Raw genomic sequence first — 26,505 nt, 5'->3', positions numbered from 1 at the left:
CCACCTATGAGTGAGAATATGCGGTGTTTGGTTTTTTGTTCTTGCGATAGTTTACTGAGAATGATGATTTCCAATTTCATCCATGTCCCTACAAAGGACGTGAACTCATCATTTTTTATGGCTGCATAGTATTCCATGGTGTATATGTGCCACATTTTCTTAATCCAGTGTATCATTGTTGGACATTTGGGTTGGTTCCAAGTCTTTGCTATTGTGAATAATGCGGCAATAAACATACGTGTGCATGTGTCTTTATAGCAGCATGATTTATAGTCCTTTGGGTATATACCCAGTAATGGGATGGCTGGGTCGAATGGAATTTCTAGTTCTAGATCCCTGAGGAATCGCCACACTGACTTCCACAAGGGTTGAACTAGTTTACAGTCCCACCAACAGTGTAAAAGTGTTCCTATTTCTCCACATCCTCTCCAGCACCTGTTGTTTCCTGACTTTTTAATGATTGCCATTCTAACTGGTGTGAGATGGTATCTCATTGTGGTTTTGATTTGCATTTCTCTGATGGCCAGTGATGGTGAGCATTTTTTCATGTGTTTTTTGGCTGCATAAATGTCTTCTTTTGAGAAGTGTCTGTTCATGTCCTTTGCCCACTTTTTGATGGGGTTGTTTGTTTTTTTCTTGTAAATTTGTTGGAGTTCATTGTAGATTCTGGATATTAGCCCTTTGTCAGATGAGTAGGTTGCGAAAATCTTCTCCCATTTTGTAGGTTGCCTGTTCACTCTGATGGTAGTTTCCTTTGCTGTGCAGAAGCTCTTTAGTTTAATTAGATCCCATTTGTCAATTTTGGCTTTTGTTGCCATTGCTTTTGGTGTTTTAGACATGAAGTCCTTGCCCATGCCTATGTCCTGAATGGTAATGCCTAGGTTTTCTTCTAGGGTTTTTATGGTTTTAGGTCTAACATTTAAGTCTTTAATCCATCTTGAATTGATTTTTGTATAAGGTGTAAGGAAGGGATCCAGTTTCAGCTTTCTACATATGGCTAGCCAGTTTTCCCAGCACCATTTATTAAATAGGGAATCCTTTCCCCATTTCTTGTTTTTGTCAGGTTTGTCAAAGATCAGATAGTTGTAGATATGTGGCATTATTTCTGACGGCTCTGTTCTGTTCCATTGATCTATATCTCTGTTTTGGTACCAGTACCATGCTGTTTTGGTTACTGTAGCCTTGTAGTATAGTTTGAAGTCAGGTAGTGTGATGCCTCCAGCTTTGTTCTTTTGGCTTAGGATTGACTTGGTGATGCGGGCTCTTTTTTGGTTCCATATGAACTTTAAAGTAATTTTTTCCAATTCTGTGAAGAAAGTCATTGGTAGCTTGATGGGGATGGCATTGAATCTGTAAATTACCTTGGGAAGGATGGCCATTTTCATGATATTGATTCTTCCTACCCATGAGCATGGAATGTTCTTCCATTTGTTTGTATCCTCTTTTATTTCCTTGAGCAGTGGTTTGTAGTTCTCCTTGAAGAGGTCTTTCACATCCCTTGTAAGTTGGATTCCTAGGTATTTTATTCTCTTTGAAGCAATTGTGAATGGGAGTTCACTCATGATTTGGCTCTCTGTTTGTCTGTTATTGATGTATAAGAATAACATGCAAATCTTTAACATTTTGGTTTTCTTGGAAAGCTGGATATAGTCTGAAGGGTTTGCTATGGTATGTATTGAACACTTACCTTACAGAGGAGCAGCAGAATATTTATGGACATTATGATACCAAGCAGAAAAAATTTCATGAAATGTACCTATTCTTCAAGGGGTGTTTTCCTTTATAAGAAATCAAATTATAACATCTGTCCTTTATCCAACTGGGCTACAAAAATAAGTTTGACACGTTTTAAATAGTAAGGAATGTTAGAGGCAAATCATTTCATGCTGCTTCGAGCTTCTTGTTTTAAAGAGAACAAATAGTGTTTCTAATTCTTGGACTCTAGAGTAAAAGATTGAATATCTTGTACACTGTTGCTGTACAGCTGGAACAACTAAAGACTAGCTCCTTTAAGAGAATACTGCTGCTATTTACTGTTAACTCGAATATTTACTTGTTTATGCCCACTTTTTTTTATTAATTTCTTAAACAATTTGGGAGTTTGGGAACCGATACAAAAGCTGCCCAGTGTAAAAGGAACCATGCAGATAGAGCAAGCTGCAATTGCATTGTCCTACTAGTTTCCTCAGTGATGGAGATAAACTAGGACAATCTGAGTAAAGCCAGAGTCTGGATGAACCTGTTTACCGTCACATGTGACCAAATCAAATAGGACTAGCTCTTAGGAGATGAGAAATGTTCAAGAAAAAAGAGATCTTTGTAGTGGAAGGGTGGTAAAGTGGTGCCAGGTGCAAGATAACTATCCAATTCATATGATTTGTACTCACATAATTCTTTTTACTCTATCAAAAAGGAAAAACAATATGACAAATCAGAAATGTTTGATCTTTCTGTACTTTAAAAATTCAGCTTATTATATATTTTAAAAATATGATGAATATATGAACATTTTGCTTTAGAAACAGAACTTTAGTGTAAGAATTGAAAACTGAAAACCTGCTAAGACCTCAGTGGTACCAGTAAATGGTTCACAGGCCAAATGGGCTCAGGTAGACTGCAAGGCACCCCAGATGTCAGTGTTCTATTCAAGAGACAACTGATACATTAGCAAAGGGAGATTTTTAAGAAACAGGTTTTGATTTCTTTATTGCCCTCTAGTGATGTGTGCTTCCAAGAGTTTCCTAACTTGCTTTGTGAGGAACATACTGTTTTGTTTTGTTTTATTCCTTCAGGAGAGGTTCTATTTCAATAGCCTACAAGCTCTCCAATGAGTGATAGTCATCTCAGACTATCAGTGTAATTTTACCTCATTCCAGTATATGAAGATATTTTGTAACATAAAAGATAATAATAATGTAACATACATTCACCCCCAAAATTCCTAAACTATAAAGATTTTAGCGCTAGTATATGTACAAAATGTGATATTTGAAAAGAGTCTAGAGAAAATGATAGCAGGAACTTATTCTACGACCTTTATTATCTTTATATCTACCAAGGCAACTTCTATTTGTAAAACGTGTTTATTTATATATATTTCATTTTTCAAAATATTTTTTGTATACAAGAAAAGGTAATTTTTATACATGGAAAAATTTTAAAGTATAAAAAACATTGAAAGGAATAAAAAGAGCATTAAAAGGTATACAGTGACAAATAAACCTCCTTATCCAGACACTTTTGTCCCCAGTTTCTCTTCCCAGAAGCAGCTACTCTTAAAACTATTTTGGTCTATGCATATCAAAGCAGTTACATATGTTTGTAAATGTATATGTCACTTTTAAACATGTTACAGCAGAAAGAGTATACTATTTCATTCTTTTGTACTTTTTTCCATTTAATACAGCTTGAAAATTGTTTCATATAAAAATGTAAAATATGAAGTGTTTTACTGTATTAATATAGGCCAACTTTCCATAGTCAAAAGGATATAGTGCATTGCATTTTTACTTTCAAAATTAATTGTATGTGCATACATGTAGCACTGTGATTCAAAATACAGTATGTTTCTTTTGAAAACAGGCTTCCAGATGTCTCTTATCGAAGTAGAATAATCACAAGATAAGAAAGCAAATTCAAGTATGCCTGAAATCCCCCAAACTAAAATAACTGGATATCTTTTCTTAGTCTGTGCTCTATACTTACCAGGCAAAAGCCATGACAAATAAGCAGATAACAATGATTTAGTTTAAAAACAACAAATTCCAGGATATCTTGAAGTCATTGCAAATTCAGCCTAATATCCTAAAAGAAGTCTAAGCTGGAAATCATGAGTTCCAGTCCCAAGTTTGTCATTAATTAGCTGCGTTACTATGAGCAAATTATCTTACTTTTCTAGACCTCAGAGTTTTTTTTTCCATCTGCAAAATTAGTAGGGTAAATGATGATAAAGTTGATTATGACTATGACAATGCTGATGATGTGATCATAATAATAATGTTTGTTACTCACCTACTTTGTAGTAATCAACTTACAGACATTAGCTTATTTACTCCTCATAGCACCCCTATGGAATATGTACCATCTTCACTTTTATAAATGGGAAAACGGAGGCTCATAAAGGTTGCATATACAGTTTCTCAAGATTAGAGTTAGTGATAAAATCAGAGTTAGAATCTATGTTTTCTAGGTCTGAAGTTTCAGTCACTGTTTTTTTTTTATCTTTTTAAGAAATTTATCCTTAAGTTTCATAAGGATAAGAACTTTGCTCCTCAGCCACTGTGATTCTAATATGCTTCCTGACATTGAAAATCACTATATTATTTTTTTATTTTAAATTTACCTATATCTTCGGTATTATAGTGTTTTATGTAATTAGATTCTGAAGTGCCTACTGAATCATCAAAGTAATATTAATATTAATATTCATTATGGTTTTAGTGTTAAGTATAGCTGGAATATTAATTTAATTAGAACATGCAATGCCTTGGCCAATCTACGTAAGTTTTTGGATGGTCATGACAACCTGATCAAATAAAAACAAAATTCAATACAAATTTTCCCAATGAAAAAAAATTAAAAAATATCGCTAGTTAAATCTATAAATCCTAGGGTTTGAATTATAGTGAAAGAAAACATTGAGCTTAAAAAAATGGTTTCCGTTGTTTTTCTTGATTAGTAATGTTTATCCTAAGTGACTGTTTTTGGCATGTGTATGTGTCTTAGGGGTGCCATCCTCAGGCTCAATGCCATCATCACATTGTCCAACAGCCCCAGGTCATCCACTCTGCACACTGGCAACAACCTGATTCTAGCCAGCAAATCCAAGCCATCACAGGAAATGATCCAATTTCTACACATATTGGAAATGAACTGTGCCATAGTGGATCAAGCCAGATTCATGAGCAGGTAAGATCAATCAGCTGATTCCTTAACAAACTGAAATAACGTTCTTGAACTCTTCTCATACCACTATGCAGGTGCTCCCGTTAAATTTTCGTCAAAATACTGAGAAGTTATATCACTGGTATTTGTGCCTTGTCATAGCATTTTTAGAACAAATCTTCCCATCTTCTCTCAGAAGACAAAACAATTTAGGTCCATTAAGTCATTAAATCTATGAGGTTAGTCATGAACTGGTTAATGAATACCTAATTTGTAGCTGATCTTCAGTTCTAAAATGGGCCCAACAGTTGTGCAATGTTAAATATTTTCACGAGGTATGGTATTTAAATGAACAATAAATTGGAAGTTATATTATCTAAGATGATTTTAATGGTCACATTTCACAAACTGGTATTTACTTCCTGTATGTCTTCTTTGAGAATATATACATACTTTCTGCATGTCTTCTTTGAGAATATATTATTTGACTTGAGAATCAAGTCAAAATATGTATAGATTTTATTATGTATCACATTGACAAAATAGAAACTAGAACTTAGTTGCTAAGGAGAAATCTCATGTAATACAATTCTTGGTAATTAATTTATGTTATGAAAACTTTGGAATCTTTTAAACATCTGCTATACAAGTGTTGAAGGAAAAAAGATTTTCTTGTATGTTGGTAAAACTAACATTAATAACTGGAACAACGGGGAATCAACCATCACTTGTATTTTTCTAGATCTCCAATTGACCTCTTTCATAGGCACCTCTTACTAAAAGACAAAAGAAAACAAGAAAAAAATAAAGAAAGAGCCAGCCCACATAAGAATTTGATTATTTTATATTAAATACACGTGAGATTATTTCTAAGAACTGAAATTTTGAAATACACATTTTGGCCACATTAATCAAAAAGAACTACAAAAGATTTAAAATCCATGGTTTTTCAATCTAAGAAAAGCCTAGAGCCAGGTTCGGTGACTCACATCTGCATTCTCAGCACTTTGGTAGGCCAAGGCTGGAGGATCTCTTGAAGCCAGCAGTTCAAGACAAGCCTGGGCAACATGGTGAGACCCTTATCTCTGCATTTTTTTAAATTTTCTAATTTAAAAAAAAGCCTAAAATTGTCTTTCTTCTGTATATCTGCACAGAAACATTGGCCTCTAGAATAACTCATAGAATACAGTCCAGAAGGTATTGAATATTTACCTTAAGTGCATTAGATATAATCATAAAAGAGCCATTTTATTAGATTAGATCATTTGAAATTGTCATTTTTGTAGGTTGAAACTGGTATAATAGCAACAATTTTATACAGTTCAACCTAATCCTTAACTTTGCTTTGCATTAGTTTCCTCTAATAGGGGAAAGTGGCAGGCACATAAAAAAGCATAATACAAACCAAAGTGTTTTCAGTCATAAAAGAGGAAAAAACAACACACTTTGGGAACAAAAGACTGAAGAAATTAATTTTGGCTGAGAGATCAAGGAAGGCTATGTTGAGGAAGTAATTAACCTGGGCTTAGAAAAATGGGCAGAATTTCCATATATGGTATTGTGATATTGCATGGAAATAATATCCTAGGAAGAGAGAATCACACAAACAAAGTTATAGATTTGGGAAAGTAAATTCTGGCTTTCAGAAAAAGTTAGGGGTTTGATTTGTATGGCATGAAAGACATGTGACAAGGAGTATTATGGTGTAGTGTTAATATGATACATTAAGGCCAGGTCATGAGATTCTTAAGTGTTAATTTAAAAACTTTGGGCTTTCTTTAGTAGGCAATGGAGGGTGAGTGAAGGTTGCCGAGTAGGAAAATACCAATAGATATGGCTAGCATATTGATTAATTTTCCTCTTACAATGATCAGATTAGGAAGGTGCTATTGTTGTCCTTATTGCTCATATAAGGTAACCGAGTTTCAAAGAGTTTAAATTATTTGCAAAGGCTCATACAGCCAGCATGCGGTAGAGCCAAGATTTATACATATGTAGGCTGACTCCAGAGCCCATTGATAGTTCCTCCTTGAATTTGGGTCACTTATGTGCAGAGTCCTTGAGCAATAGTATAAACATAAAGAAAGCACTTGGTTAAGAAGAGTCTGCCACAGGGAAGGTATTGGTGACAGAAAGCAGACTAGTTTCAGTTTATGGAGACATGGGTTCTTGTCCTAACTCTGTTCCTCTCAAGCTATGTGTTCTTAGTAATACAAAATCTCTCAGCAACATCCTCATCCATTAAATACGAAATAAAAATATATGCTGGAAATTTTTTATAAACTACAAAGTCTACAACTTGAAAAAAATCAGTGGAGAAAACTGCAAATAAAAGATTATTTGATGCTATTTCCATAGTCTAGGTGTAAAACAAAGTAGAATAATGACAATAGAAATGGTAGGAGGGACAATTATCAGAGATGGGAACTGTATGACAGGATTAAGAGTTTTGTCCAGTGGCAACAGTAATGTTATGATATTCTTTCCCCAGCTTAGTACATCTAATAATACATTTGACTAGATTATATGTTGTCTACTCAGTAAAGGGGCAGAGTTGGGTAACTAATGTATCACTTTTTTATTATTCATACTGTAGTTTGAGATTTCTATGTAGCTTCTGTAAAGGCTGGAGGATTTTTTTCTTTAATTTTATTAAATTCTGCTTTTTTTCCATTTTAGATAATCTCTTTTTTTATTATACTTTAAGTTCTCGGATACATGTACAGAACGTGCAGGTTTGTTTACATAGGTATACATGTGCCATGACGGTTTGCTGCACTCATCAACCTGTCATCTACATTAGGTATTTCTCCCAATGCTATCCCTCCCCAGCCCCCCAACCCCAGCTTTTTCAATATTTTATAAGGATAAAGTTGAAGTGCTGCTGAAAATAGAATAGGCCCTTGGAAGCACCAGTCTATTGCAAGCTTAGAGTTAGTAATTTCACTTGTATAGATTACATTGGATTGGGTCCATTCCTGCTCAGAGTGATGACAGGGTAACCTGCTTGTGCGGATCACATGGACAAAGGAGGGAGTTCTCCCACCTAGGCACCTTGGTGTTTACATGTCCCCTGTAGTGATATGTGGGTAGAAGAGTATCTTTAAAGAGTGATGTGCAGACGTAGATTAGGCTCTTTTAAAACTAAAGTAGGACCCATTTTCACAGTTTGTGTTTAGAGTTAAACTGTAATTTGGAAGGAGTGTGGTAAAGAGGAATAGAACACAGGCATTCAATTTAATTATCTGAATTTATAAAACCTGATCCTGCTGAGCTGTATGACCTTCAGCAATAGACTTAGCTGGACTGAACCTCAGTTTCTACATCTCTAAAAGGGGAAGAATCATACTTTAATGTACAATATATCCTACAAGAGGATTAAATAAGATAAAATACGCAAAGCACCTATCTTAGTGTCAATTACATAGCAGATGCTGAAATTAATGTTTGATTATTGATCTTCTTGCCCCAACTCTGGGTCGCAAATGTTTCAAATCACCAATGTAAGAAATTAGTTTCATTGTAAGACTATTTTTAGATGAAACTAGATCACCTTTAAAGTACTTTCCCCAAAGTGAAAGGCATTAAAAATATTTTTCAAAATCAGATATCTAAAACCCTGGCTTTAAAATATTTTTATAAAATTAATTTATGTACATTTTTCCATGGTCCTCCCTACTAATATCACCCTTTTGATTTCAAATTCAAAATATTACACGTTACATATACTTCCCTGAAGAAATTAAGGATAACATGCTGTGATCATTTTCCTGTCATTAGCAAGGAACAGATAATTTTACACCTGTTGATGACAGGGAACAGCTCAGCTGAACTCATTTTACAAGTTGTCATATAGGTGGCATTTGTAAGAAATATTCAAATAAGTGTATATAGTGTGTGTGCAACTCTCTTCCACTTGGCTTAAGGATTCAGGGAAGTCTTTTGTAGTCATGGGAAGATGTAAAGGGAACAGTCCTGATCACCTGGATAGTGCTATTGCCAATGAAAAATACTCCAATTTGTGATGTGATGCCTTTAATGAATTGACAAAAAAAATCAGATCTTAGCGTCAGGTGCTTTTTCTGGCAGGTCTCTGCGAAGCTCGCTATAATGTTTATTTAACATGTCATTCACCAATGATAGAATTTCGGGGCTGGTTAGTTCAATAAACTCAGCAGTTCTGTCTATCCCCTCGCTCATTAACAGGTGGCTCAAGTTCCTCTCCATGTTTATTGCCCTCTTCAATCCCATTATTGAAAATGAGTGCCTTTTATGTAAACTGGTATCCCCTGCTGCTGCTTCCACAAATTTAATTAGTGTCCATTTGGGGCCTATCTTTTCCCAACACTACCTTATCTGTCTTCTGCAACCTCTGCAACCTCTTACTATGAAACCTTTTAGAACTATTGTTTTATGGCAAACTCAACTTTATTTTTAACACATTGTTACTTATTTGCTTTTTTATAAATTAGTTTTTTTTAGTTAAAGTAATATATGTACATAGTTTAAAAGGCCAAATAGTAGTAAAAGGCATATAACAAACAGCAACTCCCTGTCCCTACCCTCTTCACCACCCAGAGCTGATCCCCAGAGGCAATCATTTTCAATTGTTAGCTTCGTCTTGTGATATTTACTTGCATTTAGCCAAATAGCTATATATAAAGCTAAATGGCATGCATGTATTTTTAGTAAGCATAAACTTATAGTATGGATATACTTATGCTGCTATGTCTTGATTTATCAGTATTACATATTATCTGTTGATAATTCTGACACACAAAGGTTTAATTCTCTTAATCTCTCATCCAACTGTTTTCATCCCTTCCATCATCCCAATATAGTTAAATCTCCATTTATTTTTGGTAAATCAGTGTTCAGTGTTTATATTATTGTTGCTATAAAATATCATTTACTGATGAACCAAATTGTGTGTTATTTTGCTTCTTTTCTTCGCACAACTTTTTGCTGGTGTTAATAATTCTCTATTTTTTTTCATTTGCTTGGTTTTTGTGTATCTATTGTTAATTCTTTTCTCAATACACAAATCTTCTGGTTCCTATTGATCAATTATCCCTTATCAGCTTTCTACTCTCCTTGGAACTCTGTAATCCGTATACACCACCAGCCTTGGTTTGAATTATCACTCTTTACTGACATTTTGGTCACTCTCCCTGTCCTTCAGCAGTTTCATCAGCCAACTTACACTCTTCACTTCCTACTGAATCTAGAATCATCTATAAGAACTTCACCACCCACATCAGTACCCTTTCCCACACTGTCTTCATGGTTCTTCCTCGCTCTCAATTTCTTCATTTCTACATCTTCAGTTCACATAGCCTTTGGCCAGTACTTGAATTTATATCTTCACTTGAAACTGTTTAACCTGGGATTCTGAATGTCTCTTTCTCTTGCCATCACATTCTTATTTTATCTCTTACTCTCTCATTTCTGTTTAACGTCACCTTCACCAAACTCTCTAGCCCTCAATTCTAAGCCACACTGGTTTCCATTGTCAGCCAGTTCAGCAATGATCTTGCTAGAAGCCCTTCTCCTTTTATTGGCATCACTTTGCTGATCCTTTGCTTTGTGTAGACTGCCATCCACCTTCTGTGCCCCTAGATTTTGACTTCTTTATATACTAGAGAAAGTCTTCAGACTAAACCAATTTAGTCTAGTACAGATTGTCTTGGTCTTTCTGGACTCCCACCATTGTTAAACAGCCTTTTTAATTGATTCTAATCAACTCATTACCAGTCTTCAATGTCTGATTCTTATCCGTCCCACCCTGCTCATACTCCAAGTCTCACTGCTGATGTCTCCCTCTCTGCAGGTAGCCTTGCCTTCTACTAACAATGGATGGTGGAACTCAAACTTTAGTGGGCACCAGAATCAATTGGAAGAATTATTTAAGGAGAGATTGCTGGGGCCTGATAATCTGCATTTTCAAGTTCCCTGCCTTTACTGGCCCAGGGACCACGATTTTGGTTCACCACATGAATTCCTTCAATGCCCCACTTTACTGAAAAAAATTTTCTATACCTTCAGCAAACTTCTGATTCCTTTGATCTTCAAGAATTAAGACTCTAACTTTGTGATCAGGGTGACTCCCTTTGTGACCCTACCATTCTATTGACTTATGATCTCATCTCTTTTGTTCCCTTCATCTGAAAAATTTCCAAAAGAGGGAGGCATACTCTCAGATGCTATATTCTCACTACTCACACATTCCTCAACATTGCAAACCAGATTCTAGCTTCACTATGTTCCCGAAACTGCTTTTATTGACCTCCAAGTTGCCCAATCCCACTTACTTTTCTTGACCCTCATTTTGTTTCAGTTCTACTGCATTTAGCACTGCTAATCTATTCTAGTCTTGATATCTTTCTTTCCATTATACTGTACTGCAGCTTCTATGACTTCTTCTCAGGCACTTCTTCCTTCTTTCATCTGGACCCTTCTCCAAGGACCCGTTCTTGGCCCCTGATATAGTTTGGCTGAGTACCCACCAAAATCTCATCTTGAATGATCATGTGTTGTGGGAGGGACCCAGTGGGAGGTAACTGTATCATGGGGACAGGTCTTTCCCGTGCTATTCTTGTGATAGTGAGTAAGTCTCATGAGATCTGATGGTTTTATAAGAGGGAGTTTCCCTGCACAAGCTCTCTCTTTTTGCCTGCTGCCATCCATGTAAGACATGGCTTGGTCTTCCTTATCTCCCACCATGATTGTGAGGCCTCCCAAGCCATGTGGAACTGTAAGTCCATTAAATCTCTTCCTTTTATAAATTGTCCATTCTCAAGTATGTCTTTATCAACAGCATGAGAACAGACTAATACAGCCCCCCTTCTTTTTTCTCTACCCTCTATCCCTTGACAACATGATATGAAATCTTGACTTTTGCTACTACTTTCGTATGGACAATACCCAAAACTTTCTCAGCTCCAATGCATCATTTTTAATTGCCTACCTGACATCTCTATTTGACTGTCCCACAGTCATCTCAAATGAATCATATCAGTTTTTCACTCTCTCTCATCTAATAATGATATATCCAGTGCTTTATTTACTAGTCTTAATATTTAACATCATTTTTTTACTGTTCTGTCTACTTTGCCACTCCACACCTAATCAGTTGTCATAGTTTGATGATTCTTTCTTCATACAACCTCTCTCACACAGCTGAAAGTTAGGTTTTCTTCTTGGAACTCTTAGCATTTGATCTATAGCTCTCGTTAGAGCTCTTGTTGCAGAATTCCCATTGTTTATGAGAAAAAGGTTTGCAAATTCTTGATACTCACTTTGTAGTACAAGAAAATATCATACATTTTATTTTCCCATGAGAAAGAATAATTTACGCTGTTACAAATGTTATTATTCAGTCACTTATACTCATTATAAAATTACAACCCAAACCACCTACATTGTTTTTAATTGGTTTGGAAAAGAAGAATGGCAAACTGGAAACACACACTCACACACCAAAAGGAAGTGAGAAGAGCTTTGAATAAGTTTCACTAAATCCATTTCAGTGTGATTTGTTAAATTGGTTTACAACCAATGCTTTTAAATTGGTTTACAACCAATGCTTTTCCCTCTGTTCTGCTTAATATGTAGCTCCAATTTTATCCTTTATTATAATCAACTTTCTCACTACTTACTTACCTTGAAAGATTAGGCTTTAAAAGGGATGCCCTTAATATTTCTTTTGGTGAACAAGATGAGTTGATGCAGAATCAGCATTATTATTATTTTTATGGTGGTAAAAATATTTTTATTCAACAAATGTTTACTTAGGACTTATTATATTCAGACACCATGCTAAGCACTAGAACTTAAAAAACAACAGTATCTCTACTCCCAGGCAGCTGAGAGTCTTATAGAAAATGAGGCAATTGTCTTTCATTTCTTCTGTCATTTCAGTAGCAAACTGTACACATGCCTTAAATTAAAGAAAATTATTTGCACAATTGTTTAACAATTTACTGAGCACTTCCCCCCCCATTTAATTTTATTTGATGCCTTCTGCAATTTTATAAAATAAGTACTAAATTGCCTACATAATACAGTTGAGAAATGCAGGCACAGAGAAGTTAAGCAATTATTTAACTCACAAATGGGAAATGGAAGCTCCACATTTGTTCTCAAATTCAATTCTTTTTTCATTGCAACACTTTGCTATCTATGTTTTTTCACATAGAAAGTTAAATTAGTTCTTTATTTCAAGTACAGAACTGTTATAGTTAAAGAAGTCTTCATTTTAGAATTGTGGCTATTGTACAGTACATTCAATTCAGCGACAACATGTGTTGAAAATCTAATATGAACCAGGAGGTGGGGCAAGGTGGACAAAGAGAAGCTTCCACCGATTGTCCTCCCTGCAGGAACACCAAAATTAACAACTAGCTACATACAAAAAAAAGCATCTTCATAAGAACCAAAAATTAGGTGAGTGATCACAGTACCTGAATATAACTTCGTATCACTGAAAGAGGCACTGATAAGGGTAGGAAAAACAGTCTTGAATTGCTGATGCCACCCATCCCTCATAACCTGACAGAGGCTGTGTGGCAGGGAGAGAGAATCTGTGTGCTTGAGGGAGGGAGAGCAAGGTGAGTGTGGGACTTTGCATTGGAACTCAGTGTTGCCAAAATTGGGCAGAACTCAACTGACTTCAAATTATACTGCAGAGCTACAGTAACCTGGTAAAATAGCCTGGTAATGGCATAAAACAGACACATAGATGAATGGAATAGAATAGAGAACCCAGAAACAAATTCATGTATCTATAGTGAACTCATTTTCAACCAAGGTGCCATGAACACGCATTGGGAAAAGGACAGTCTTTTCCACAAACTGTGCTGGGAAAACTGGGTATCCATATGCAAAGGATGAAATTAAACCTCTATCTCTCACCATATACAAGAATAAAATCAAAATGGACTAAAGACATAAATCTAATACCTCAAACTATGAAACTACTACAAGAAAACATTGAGGAAACTATCCAGGACATTGGACTGGGCAAAGATTTCTTGAGTAATAACCCAGAAGCACCAACAACCGAAGCAAAAATGAACAAATGGGATTACATCAAGTTAAAATCTTCTGTACAGCTTTTAACTTGTGAAGAGACAACCCACAGAGTGAAAGAAAATATTTGCATACTACCCATCTGACAAGGAGGTAATAACCAGAATATATGAGGAGCTCAAACAATAGGAAAAAAATCTAATAATTTAATTTTTTAAAATGGGCCAAATATCTGAGTAGAGATTTCTCAATAGAAGGTGTACAAATGGCAAACGGGAGGTGTAAAAATGTGCTCAACATCATTGATCATCAGAGAAATGCAAATCAAAACTACAGTGAGAGATTGTCTCACCCCAGTTAAAATGGATTTTATCTAAAAGACAGGCAATAACACATGCTGGTGAGTATGTGGAGAAAAGGGAACCATAGTACACTGTTTGTGGGAATGTAAATTAGTGCAACTACTATGGAGAACAGTTTGGAGGTTCCTCAAAAAACTAAAAATAGAGCTACCATATGATCCAGCAATTCCACTGCTGGGTAGATACATAAAAGAAAGGAAATAACCAACATTTGGAAGGAATCTAAAAATTTTCTTTATCCAACAGTCTAATGGATAAAGAAAATTTGGTACATATACACAATGAAGTACTATTCAGCCATAAAAAGAATGATATCCTGTCAGTTACAATAACATGGGTGGAAAAGGAGGACATTATGTTAAGTGAAATAAGCCAGGCACAGAAAAACAAATATCACATGTTTTCACTTATTTGTGGAAACTAAAATATAAAACATTAGAACTCATGGAGATAGAGAGTAGAGTTTGGTTACCAGAGGTTGAGAAGGGTAGTGGGGCGGGGGTGAGAGAGTATTAGGGATTGTTAATGGGCACAATAAAGAATTAGAAAGAATAAGACCTAGTATTTGATAGAAAAACAGTGTAACTATAATCAACAATAATTTAATTGTACATTTAAAAATGACTAAAAGAGCATTATGAATTGTTTGTAACACAGAGAAAGCATAACTACTTAAGGTGATGGATACCCCATTTACCCTGATGTGATTATTACATATTGTATGCCTGTATGAAAATATCTCATATATCCCATAAATATGTACATCTACTATATACACACAAAAATTAAAAATTAAAGAAAAAGAAAAAATATAAAAGATAATCTAATATGCACTAGGTAGCATCATTTCTTTATTAAAATATCTATATAGATTAAAATAATAGTGAGGATTTTCAGAACCTAAAATTCTTTTACTTTTTCGCTTGTTAGAATTGCTACTCCTGGTATAAAATAGGGAGAGACCAATTATTTATTTTTACCTCATTAGCCAAATGACATTGTATCTCAAATGCATTTAATTTTGTCAGGGATTAATGCCCACTGGATTAACTATGTTTGAATCAGTCTAACAGATATTAAATGTTCCAAAGCGGAGCAAAATCAAGTAGTAATCTTATACATCCAAAACTGTCACCACATCCTTATAATTTTTGCTGGACAGATATGTATAATCTATATATTATAACCTTTTACTAATAGTGAGGTTTTCCATTGCCATGCAACAGTTCAAAACTTACTACCCAGTTGGATCTTAATACAGCAGATCTTATTACTTAATATTTTCATGACCTTTTAGGAGTTTAGTTACTTAGATATAATTGTATTTATATAACATGGCATCTTAAGCGCTTTATAATCTCTAAACAACCCTTCTAAATAGGTGAAACATGCACACATTTAAGCCAGTTACCTGGTAGGAATAAATTTAATTAAGCCAAGACTGTTCTACTGGATTGTCATTTGTTCCTTGACTACAAACTATCCCTACCCCTGAGAAGCATTCTCACAAATGTTTGTTCTTAAGCTGAAGGGAAACCAGGCAAGAGAATATAGATAGCTCAGCTGAAATCAGCAACTATTGATTGTGCCTTATAATCACTACCACTGAACTATGTAAATATGGTTGGTTAAGTGTGTTGCCTTTGAATATGAAAGTTTATAAAGTGTAGAGGCTAGCAAGAAAAGTCCACCTACTACTCATAGACCACAAATATGAAACAGCACCCCAAATTGGAACCAGGTCAAGAACTCCCAAGGCAGTAGTGAGGTGAGGTCTGTAATTTCTCTTTAGAAATGACTTCTTTTTGACATTACTTCCTTTCTACAGATTTTTCTGGAAAATGGACACTAATTTGCCTCTGGTTGCACACTTAAGCATTGTTGCTTTGCCTTGAGTTTGCTGGAGCAATTATCATCATGGGCTTCTCATCTATAATTAGAGACAAGAAATTAGACTGTTTGGCAATTATTATAGTCAAATAGTGATCTGATTAAACGTACTTCATTGATGCATGCTCACGAATCTAACAATTTTTGTAATTTTTTAGAAAACTATCATGTTTTGTATATCCGTATATGTTTATATTCTTCAGCACAGCCTGTATTCCTTCCTTGATTATAGATAAACAACTAAATTAATTATCCAAGATTAACATTTGAGATAGCTCTCATTCATCAGGCAGATGAGTATATATGAGGTGCAGCCATATTTCAAGTCAGTATTGTAACAGGGAGAAAACTTCTATCCATTACTGCTACCATTATTCTGGCCCAAGGCACTCATGTATCCTTGGAACGACTTCTATCTTGGCTTTCTCAAGGCAACAAAAAAGATAGCTTTGAGCCAACTCTAAAAGCTATGTCAAAACACACCCACAAATAGTTCCATTAAAATTAAGAAGCTCCAAAGAGCTGTGATTTAGTAATGGAAAATATTGCTAACTAGCACAACACAGTTTATGGTTAGGAAATTTCACCTTGGTCTTGAGCAATAGTCCTGACTTAACAATAGATGAGAATTTTAATTCCCTCAGTCCTCTCCCCTCCCAAATTTGAACCCAGATGGATTATGGATTCCAAAAGGGCTGGTTTGGTCCCTATCTTATGATTTTCCTAAACACATTGACTCTTTAAATGTGACATAATTCTGAATAACGACTTACCTGCTTTTGACTTTCATTTCCTGAGAGGAATCAATCACTGAGAATCTGATGGACATTATCCAGAAGTCTACGTAGAACTCAAATACCAGCCTCCAACTCTACAAGGAGTTCAGTTTAGTTGCTCCAATTAGACTGTGTGATGATACTGACTCTTCCTAGTAAGGAAGGCTCAAGGGATCACCATGATATTCCTAAGGAAGGGCTGCCTATACTTTTGCTGACTTTGTTAACCGTTTGTTGTTGTTGTTGTTGTTGTTGGAGGCTTTAAGAGAGAAACCTGTAAAAAAATTCTTCCCAGAATTACTAGCACTTGGGGGCAGTTCTAATCAGGTAGATGATTTCTTTCAATGCAACAAGTTTTAGTGAGCAGCTGTAGAGTATTTAATCAGTATTGTATTAGATACTATCAAATATATCAAAAAGTATGACTCATTCTTGTTTATTTCTTTTGTGGTAACAAGAGGGTGCTGAGAAAACAAGACTTACATCTGTATAATAAAATAAAACAATTCATAATAATTGAGCACAAAGAGCTGAATTCAATTAGCTTGTTGGCTGGCATAGTTTTAGTTTTCATGGATATGGTAGATTTTGAGATGAGTTTCAAAGGATGGGTAAGATTTGGATACACAACAAGAAGGACAGAGGGTATTTAAGCAGAAAACAATGTGAGTAAAATCCTAGAGGCAGGAATGTATGGTGTGTGCCCCAAAGAGTGAAATCTACTATGGCTGAAGGAGAGAATGTACTGGGAAAAAAATAAATTTATGTTTATGTAAGTATTTAAAGGTTTTATATGGAATATGTAGATATAGACATATGAATCTATATCTATTTTCATGTTATCTACATCTCTAAATATACACTACTTGTTAATTCTATGATATTTAGACATACTATGTGATGATATTGACTTTACAGGTTTACCCATCTACTCATGCCTTCACATATGAGAATTTATTCTTTTTAAGAAATAATCATTATTTACTCAGGAAAGCAACTCCAAAGGGTACATGGACAAGATAACTAACATTGTGGTATATTCATCTAGACTGAACAAAAATGTGATGATACTGCACTTTTTTGTGTGTCTCACTTTTTTTAACTGACCAGTATTTTATAAACTGATTTTTGTGTCACAGATGTAATTATGAAAACTTATCTTTGCTTACTTTGCAATTATTCCATTTGCCTTAGAATGTACAGTTTTTTAAGGTCTGCATTCAGAGGAGAGGTTGAAAAGGAAGTATCAGTAGTCAAATTCAAACCCATTTACCATCTATATGCTTAAGAATAAATGTGTTTTTAGGGCACTTGGTTTTACATGCAATGTTGAAAGTAGTATGGAGTGTAACCTAAGTTATTATCCTCCAGACAGTGCATTTTGGGGATGGGAGCCACAGTGCCCAATAATATTGAAAAGATTGATACCCAAGAATAGGAAGCCAATAGAATGTGTCTTATTTAGGACACTGTTCATAGTAATTTGCGTCTAGGATTTCAAATGTCTCTGAAGTCTATGAGCTCTCTACAGTTGGCCCTGAGCTACTCTTTCCCATGTGAGATTGACTAAATATTGGCTTTAAATAGTAAACGGGGGAAGTCAAACAAGAAATACGTTAAAACACATTGAATTGAGTAGGTTTATCTACCTTTAAGATATACTAACAAATCAGGCTGACTTTCACTTAGAATATGTGAGTCCAACTGGAAGTAATTCTTCTATAGTCAGTATAATTCAAAAATCAGTATGGCGCAGATATATCTACACTCCCATGTTGATTGCAGCACTATTAACAATATCCAAGATATGAAATCAACCTAAGCGTCCATCAATGGATAAGTGGATAAAGAAAATATGGTATGTGTATACACAATGTACACAATGGAGTATATTCAGCCATAAAAAGGAATAAAATCCTGTCATTTGAGGCAACATTGATAAGCCTGGAGGACATTATGTAAACTGAAATAAGCAGAGCACAGAAAGATAAATATCACATGTTCTCACTTATATGGGGGAGCTAAATATATAAATATATTGATGTCATGCAAGTAGAAAGTAGAATAGTGGTAGCAAGAGGCTTAGAAAGGAGGGGGAAGAAAGTATAGGAAGAGATTGGTTAACAAATCCAAAACTACCACTACGTAGAAAAAATAAGTTCCAGTGTTCTATAACACTGTAGGGAGACTATAGCTAACAGAAATTTACTCTATATTTTCAAATATCTAGCAGAGAGGATTTTAAATGTTCTCACCATGAAGAAATGATTATTGTTTGAGGTGATGGATATGCTATTATCCTGATTTGATTATTACAGATTGTATGTAGGTATTGAAGTAGCACACTAAAACTCATAAATATGTACTTTTACTATGTTTCAATTAATTTTTTAATTTTAAAAATTAATAAAAAATATAATTCACATTTTGTTTTTCCACAGGAGACATATGAATAAGCCATGTGATTTAATTTACTCATTTTGCTGTTTTATTTAAGTGCCTATATTCAAGAATGTTTATGCTATTCAAGTTTCGCTTTCATTCGAACACTTAGAATCGAGTGAAATGAAGTTGAAATTGCCATTGCAATGTTGATTTTTCTTTAAATTTCTCCCACATTAAAAAATGTATCCCTGAAAAAAATGGCTTGACTTATGTGATGACTTTAATAGGTTATCTTTCTTTCGCTTCACATAAAAATATCTATGAACTTAGAAAAACTTAATATTGCTTACAATTGTGATTGATGTTTGCTTCAGGTGATAATTCAGGATGATGGCCCTGAAAAATTGGACCCCAGATATTTTGGAGAGTTGCTTGCTGATCTGAGCCGTAAGAATACGGATCTATATCACTGCTTATTAGAACACTTGCAGAGAATTGGAGGAAGGTACTGTAAACATATTATTTGCCTTGATGTTGTAGCTATCAAACATTTTAAAACATTCTAGTACTTTAAAAATAGACTTCAGTTTTAGGTTTACAGCAAAAACTCTAGTACTTTCTATTTTTTTTTTTATTATACTTTAAGTTCTAGGGTACATGTGCACAACGTGCAGGTTTCTTACATATGTATACATGCGCCATGTTGGTGTGCTGCATCCATTAACTCGTCATTTACATTAGGTATATCTCCTAATGCTATCCCTCCTCCCTCCCCCCAGGTAACAGGGCGGATATGAGCAAATGTCTCATTTTAAGAGTTAATGTATATTATGAAAATCATCAGACAAAAAACAAAAAACACAAGCCCTTTTAGGATTAGTAAAGAATTCCATGTACCTTCCTTTGTGATGTACTTTCATGGCACAAGCAACATCTTGGGCAAGGAGCTCAAAAATGCATGGCATACTATAACTTGTTTTAAGATATTACACTGATGATATTAGGTACCGTCCTACTGCCAACACACCACTGTTTGTCTTCCACTTATGTGATTTCAACATATGTAGGCCAGAGTTTAAAATATATTTGATATGTCATATATTATATATAAACTTTGTATATTATATTATCTATTATATTAAATTAAAAATATATCAATAGATATAAACATAAACATAACTTTATATAACACAATATAAAATTATACAGATTTAAATAGATATTCATTAAAAATTTGTCAACTGTTCATGTGTGGATGAGACCATATTTTGTCATGAAATGAATTCTATAAGCTACACCCCAAAAGGTGCCTTCTACTATATAGTTACAGCATATCTGTGGCCATCTGTCAGGCAAAATCTAGGAAAGCTCCACAAATTCAAAATAATTTGGAAGATAAAGGAAAGTCAATAGAATATTTTCTAATTCAGACTTTTCACTAACTAGATTCTTCTAATTCTTAGATTTTAAATAATATATAATTTTATATAATATATAGGTTAAAGTAAATGGGATGACACCATATATACTATTTTGTACGTTTTCTCACTCAAATATATATAGTATATATTTTTCCATGTCAATATTTTGGTGTCTGTAATGTATTCTCTTTTAATTTCTTGTACATCTTGTCTTTTCTCCATGTATTAGCTCCCTCCCACTTGATTTTTCTTGCTTTCATATTAATGACTACAACCATTATCTTACTGTCACCCTCAACTGCTTTGCCTCCTTATTGAACTGCCCTTCCCACTTAGCAAAACCCCAACTCTGGATTACTCTAACTCTCTGCCTTATTCTTTTTTAAAAAAAGAAAAAAAAAAACCCACCACCTCCTTCATCCAACACCCACTATCTTTAGAATGCAGAGGGCTCCGTGAGGGCTGCTTTATTTACCCTGATGTCCTTGGTGTATAGTGTGGTGGCTGGTTTACTGTGGTGCTCAATAGATAATTGCTGAATGAACAAATGCCTTCATTACTGTTATGTCCATGCGGCTGATCACTGCTAGAGAAAAGCAGAGCCATTTATTTGAACTGGTGCCATTATAAATGCATGATTTCTATCTTCAACTTGGCCTTCATCATAGTTTTATCCTAATCAACACCATCTCCATTACCCATTACACAAACAAGTCTCCCTGTTTCCCATTACCCAAACAACTATTTCATCTCTTTACACATGTTCATTATTTTAAAATATTTCCCTTAATGTAATAATCAGCTATATGTTAAGCAACCACCATGCGCCAGGCATTATCTATATTACCTAATTTGCATGATAACCTTACAAAATTTCAGATGAAGACCCAAAGAAAATAAGTTATGAAGATCACACAGCTACTAAGTGCCTGAGATGGATTCAGACATTTTTGAGTACTCCTTTATCTATAATCTATGAACTTTTCTGCAAAGCCTTCCCTAAATCTTCAGTTTGTCCTAGGTGCTCTACTTCGGTGCATTAACCATGCCCTGTGAATATTTCTATCAAAGTATCACATTGTAAAATTCAGAAGTATATAGGACATAGTCTTAAGTACCCTTATTCTAGATCCAGAGTTCATATCCTGGGTTCATGTCACAGTTTTTTTTTTGTTTTTTTTTTTTTTTTTTTTACATACTAAATGTATAGTATCAGGAAAGTAAAAATACTTATTCGTTTGTTAAAGCAATAAATGAGTCAAGACATGTAGTTACAAGTGGCATCCGCATCATGTGAACATTTAGAAATAGACCTAAAGAATTAGAAATTCTGTGGGGAGGGCTCAGCAACACGCTCTTCAGAGGATTCTGATACATGATCAAGTTTGAGAACCACTAAGCTAAGGTTGCAAAAGTGGCAAAATCTGGGACTAGAACCCACACTCTGGGAACCAATTTTCCTTAGGAAAATCACTTAACCTTGCAACACTAGATGTGTAATATCAGGCAAATTGTTTAAGATTTTGTAGTGGCTCACGCCTGTAATCCCAGCACTTTGAGAGGCCAAGGCGGGCAGATCACGAGATCAGGAGATCGAGACCATCCTGGCTAACATGGTGAAACCCCGTCTCTACTAAAAATACAAAAAATTAGCCGGGCGTAGTGGCGGGCGCCCGTAGTCCCAGCTACTCAGGAGGCTGAGGCAGGAGAATGGCGTGAACCCGGGAGGTGGAGCTTGCAGTGAGCCGAGATCGCGCCACTGCACTCCAGTCTGGGCGACAGAGCCAGACTCCGTCTCAAAAAATAAATAAATAAATAAATAAAAAAGATATTGTATACAGGCAGTGTCACTCTGTTCCTTTTTCTGCCCAATGTAGTTCTAGCCACCATCTTCCAGTGTTGAATAGAGATATACTTCACACTGACCTTTCCACCTCCCTAATCTGCTCTCTTTGCTTCCACGTTCTCCATCTCTCCCTCCCCTTTTGTATCCACTTTTCATATTTTTCCAAAATGCAATTCAGCAATTAGTGGGCTGCAAGGTAAAAATTAAGGAAGTTTGTCACATGAAACCATTCTGGTTACTTTTTAAAATTCTGATATTAAGTGCTATTTATTGTTCCTTGTTTTGTTTCTTTGTTTTGTTTTCTTATTTATAGAAAGAAAAGTGACTAGGGACATGTATACCAGGTTGGCATTTGAATTGGGAGAAGTAAGGATTAGTATCTTTTAAATGCAAAAGCTCTATTAATACTATCATAATTCCAGTTAAGAGTAATGCAAAGCTACAAAAACTGCATTGTGATTCACAATTTTTAACTTGCTTTAGCTTTGCATCTATACATGTAGTTACTTTAGTAAAGCATTAAAAAACAAGAAGATATTTCTACTTTTGCTAGGGCCTCCCTATAAATTCTATTTTGGGCAACACAGGAAATACCACACAGGTACATGCAGACAATTGCACATATGTACTCATGCCTTGGAAAAGGGAACCTTCAGTTCTCTTTCTGCTCACTAGTTCATATAGTTTTATAAGTGTGTGTAATAGGTTTTGCACAGCAAGTGACCCATTTGTCTCTGTAGGCAATATATTACTCATAAGCAATTACAAAGAAGGTAGTGGTAGGAGTTAACACACTACAACTATTTTACTTTAAAATAAATATTATGGGGGCTGAAGAGGGAAGAATCTGGGAACCCTGAAAGGGGCTACCACACACTGGGGCTCCTTTCTAGGCCCCAACAACTCCTCGGGAAGGAGTGAGTTGAGCAGGTAAGGAGCAACCTGCACTTGCCGTGGGCCTCTGGAAACCTGCCAGCAGGAGACTCCACAACTCCCATGAACATGTGAGTTGGCAGGGAGAGATGCTTAGAGAAGTGGTAGGGGCAGAACTCCAGTCAGTGCGGAGCCCAGAGGGTTGGTGTGGGAGCCTCTGTGGTGGAGCATGGCCAAAGATGCCCATCCCTAGGACACTTTAGCCCTAGGGAAACTGTTGGACCTAAACGTTGCAGGGTAGCCTTGCTCATGAGAAGAGGCCAGAACACCCCTCAGTCTACTGCCTTCTCCCGCGGCCCCAGACTGGCTCTGCCTGCTTGTAGTGCAGCCTCAGATGCCCAGGTGGGGTGCCTCCTGGGGGCCCTCATTATACCTCCTCCACTGGCAGACAGTACTTGATCAGTGAAGAGCTCAAGTGGGAGGTGAAGCAGCCCCCGTGGGCATGCAGCAGTCTGCCCGTGTCCTCCCCATAACAGCCTCCCTCGTGCCACTTTGCTTGCACGCACTCTCTCATGGCCACCCCTAATCCGCCACATCGTTTTGACAGTGCGTGTGTGCAGACGGGCCTTGCCTCCCCTTTCCCGCTAGCGTGAATGTGCGCATGCATCTTCCTGTGCCACAGCTGCCAGCGTCCGTGCATCCCGCCCCCCCAATCCCCTGCTATGCCGCCATTGTCATCAGAGCATTCGCCGGCTCAGAGACCACTAGTCCAACACCCACCAGCGCCCCGCACTTGCACTGACACTGCTGCCTGTGTGAAAATATGTGGGGAGAGCAGTGGACCCGCCCCCACCCCCAGCAGTAGCTGCCGCCTGTGTGAATGCGCACATAAAGGGCACGCACAGTCCAGTGCTACCAGTGCCCCACCCCTTTGCTAACACCACTGCCGGGCAAACGCATGCAGGGACACTGGCGGAGCCTGATGCCTCCCCCCCCACCACCATGCTGCCACCGCTGCCACTGTGAACACCACCACAGAGGCCGGCACGCCTGCACCTGCAATCTCCATGTTGCAGCCAATGAATGTGCACCCCACAATACTGCCACTGCTGTTGGCATGTGCAAACGAGGGTGGATCACACTGCCACCACTCTACGGAGTATGGTGGCTGGCACCACCCGTAGGAGTGTTGTGACCAGCGGTCCAGGAAGAATTCAGCCTCTCCAGTGTGGCAAGTTCCTAACATTCAGGGGCCACATATCAAAGCCTGGCCCAATATGACTCCCCGGAATTAGAGCATGCATTTCCAGGAGTCCTTAGCTGAGTCTTGGCCCCCTAAAATCCTCCAGAAACGAAGCCAGTCGACTGTACTCACCTTATACTACAACCAAACCTCCAAGGACACCAAACAGGATAAAAGAAAAAAAACAACCAACCAAAGGTCAGCAACTTCAAAGACTGAAGGAACATCAGCCCACAAAGATTAGAGATAACCAGTGCAAGAACTCTGGGCAACTCAAAAAGCCAGAGTGCCTTTCTACCTCAAAAGGATTGCACTAGTGCCCCAGCAATGGTTCCTAACCAGGATGAGATGGCTGAAATGACAGAAATAGAATTCAGAATACGGATAGGAACAAAGATCATCGACATGGAGGAGAAAGTTGAAACCCAATCCAAGGAATTTAAGGATTACAATAAAACAATGCAGGAGCTGATAGACAAAATGGCTATTATAAGAAAGAACCAAACTGATTTAATAGAGCTGAAAAACACGCTGTAAGAATTTCATAATGTAATTGCAAGTTTTAACAGCAGAATTGACAAAGGTGGGCAAAAAATCTCAGAGCTTGAAGACTGGCTCACCAAAATAACTCAGAGAAAAAGAACAAACAATAAAGAAGGATGAACAAAACATGTGAGAAATAAGGGATTATGTAAAGAGACCCAATCTATGACTCCCGGGCATGCCTGAGAGACAGAAAAATGAAGCAACTTGGAAAACATATTTCAGGATCTCGTCCATGAAAATTGCCCCAACCTCGCTAGAGAAGCCAATATTAAAATTCAGGAAATGCAGAGAACCTCTGCAAAATACTACACAAGAAGACCACGCAAGACACATTGTCATCAGATTCTCGAAATGAAAGAAAAAATGTAAAAGGCAACTAGACAGAAAGGGCAGGTCACCTACAAAGGAAATCTCATTGGGCCAGCAGCAGACCTGTCAGAAATCCTACAGGCCAAAAGAGAATAGGGGCCTGTGTTCAGCACTCTTAAAGAAAATAATTTTCAACCAAGAATTTCACATCTGGCCAAACTAAGCTTTACAAGCAAAGGAGAAATAAGATCCTTTTCAGAGAAGCAAATGCTTAGGGAATTTGGTACCACCAAAAATACCTTACAAGAAGTCCTGAAAGAATTGCTAAATATGGAAAGGAAGACCTTTATTAAACACCATAAAAACACACTTAAGTACATAGGCCAGTGATACTATAAAGCAACCACATCAACAAGTCTACATAATACTCAGCTAACAACATGATGACAGGATCAATACCAACCTTGAATACAAATGAGCTAAATACTCCAATAAAAAGGCACAGGGTGGCAAGTTGGATAAAGAAGCAAAACTCAAAGGTATCCTATCTTCAAGAGACTCATGTGACATAAAATGACACCCATAGGCTCAAAGTAAAGAGATGGAGAAAAATCGACCAAGCAAATGGAAAACAGAAAAAAGCAGGGGTTGCAACCCTAATTTCAGAAAAAAAACAGATTTTAAACTAACAAAAATCAAATAAGACGAAGGGCATTACATAATGGTAAAGGGCTCAATTCAAGACCTAACAATCCTACATACATATGCACCCAACACAGGCACACCAAGATACATAAAGAAAGTTCATAGAGAGCTATGAAGAGATTTAGATAACAACACTATAACAGTGGGAGACTGTTACACTCCACTGACAGTATTAGACATATCAGCAAGACAGAACACTAACAAAGATATTTGGAACCTTAAATCAACACTTGAC

The 26,505-nt window shown here is 36.4% G+C and overlaps 1 protein-coding gene across 2 annotated transcripts in view; it reads left to right on the top strand.

Annotated features, from left to right (window-relative positions):
• The window catches only part of POF1B (POF1B actin binding protein), a 100,481-nt gene that overhangs the window by 31,676 nt on the left and 42,300 nt on the right, over positions 1-26,505 (top strand). For both annotated transcript variants that reach the window (NM_001132070.1, XM_024240293.2), the window contains 2 exon segments: positions 4,726-4,908; positions 19,702-19,832. In NM_001132070.1, coding sequence (NP_001125542.1) covers positions 4,726-4,908; positions 19,702-19,832 — 314 coding nt within the window.

This window comes from Pongo abelii, chromosome X, assembly GCF_028885655.2.
Source record: "Pongo abelii isolate AG06213 chromosome X, NHGRI_mPonAbe1-v2.0_pri, whole genome shotgun sequence".
Lineage (NCBI taxonomy): Eukaryota > Metazoa > Chordata > Mammalia > Primates > Hominidae > Pongo > Pongo abelii.
Note: the sequence above shows the minus strand (reverse complement) of the source record. Positions and strands in the feature narration are given on the sequence as shown.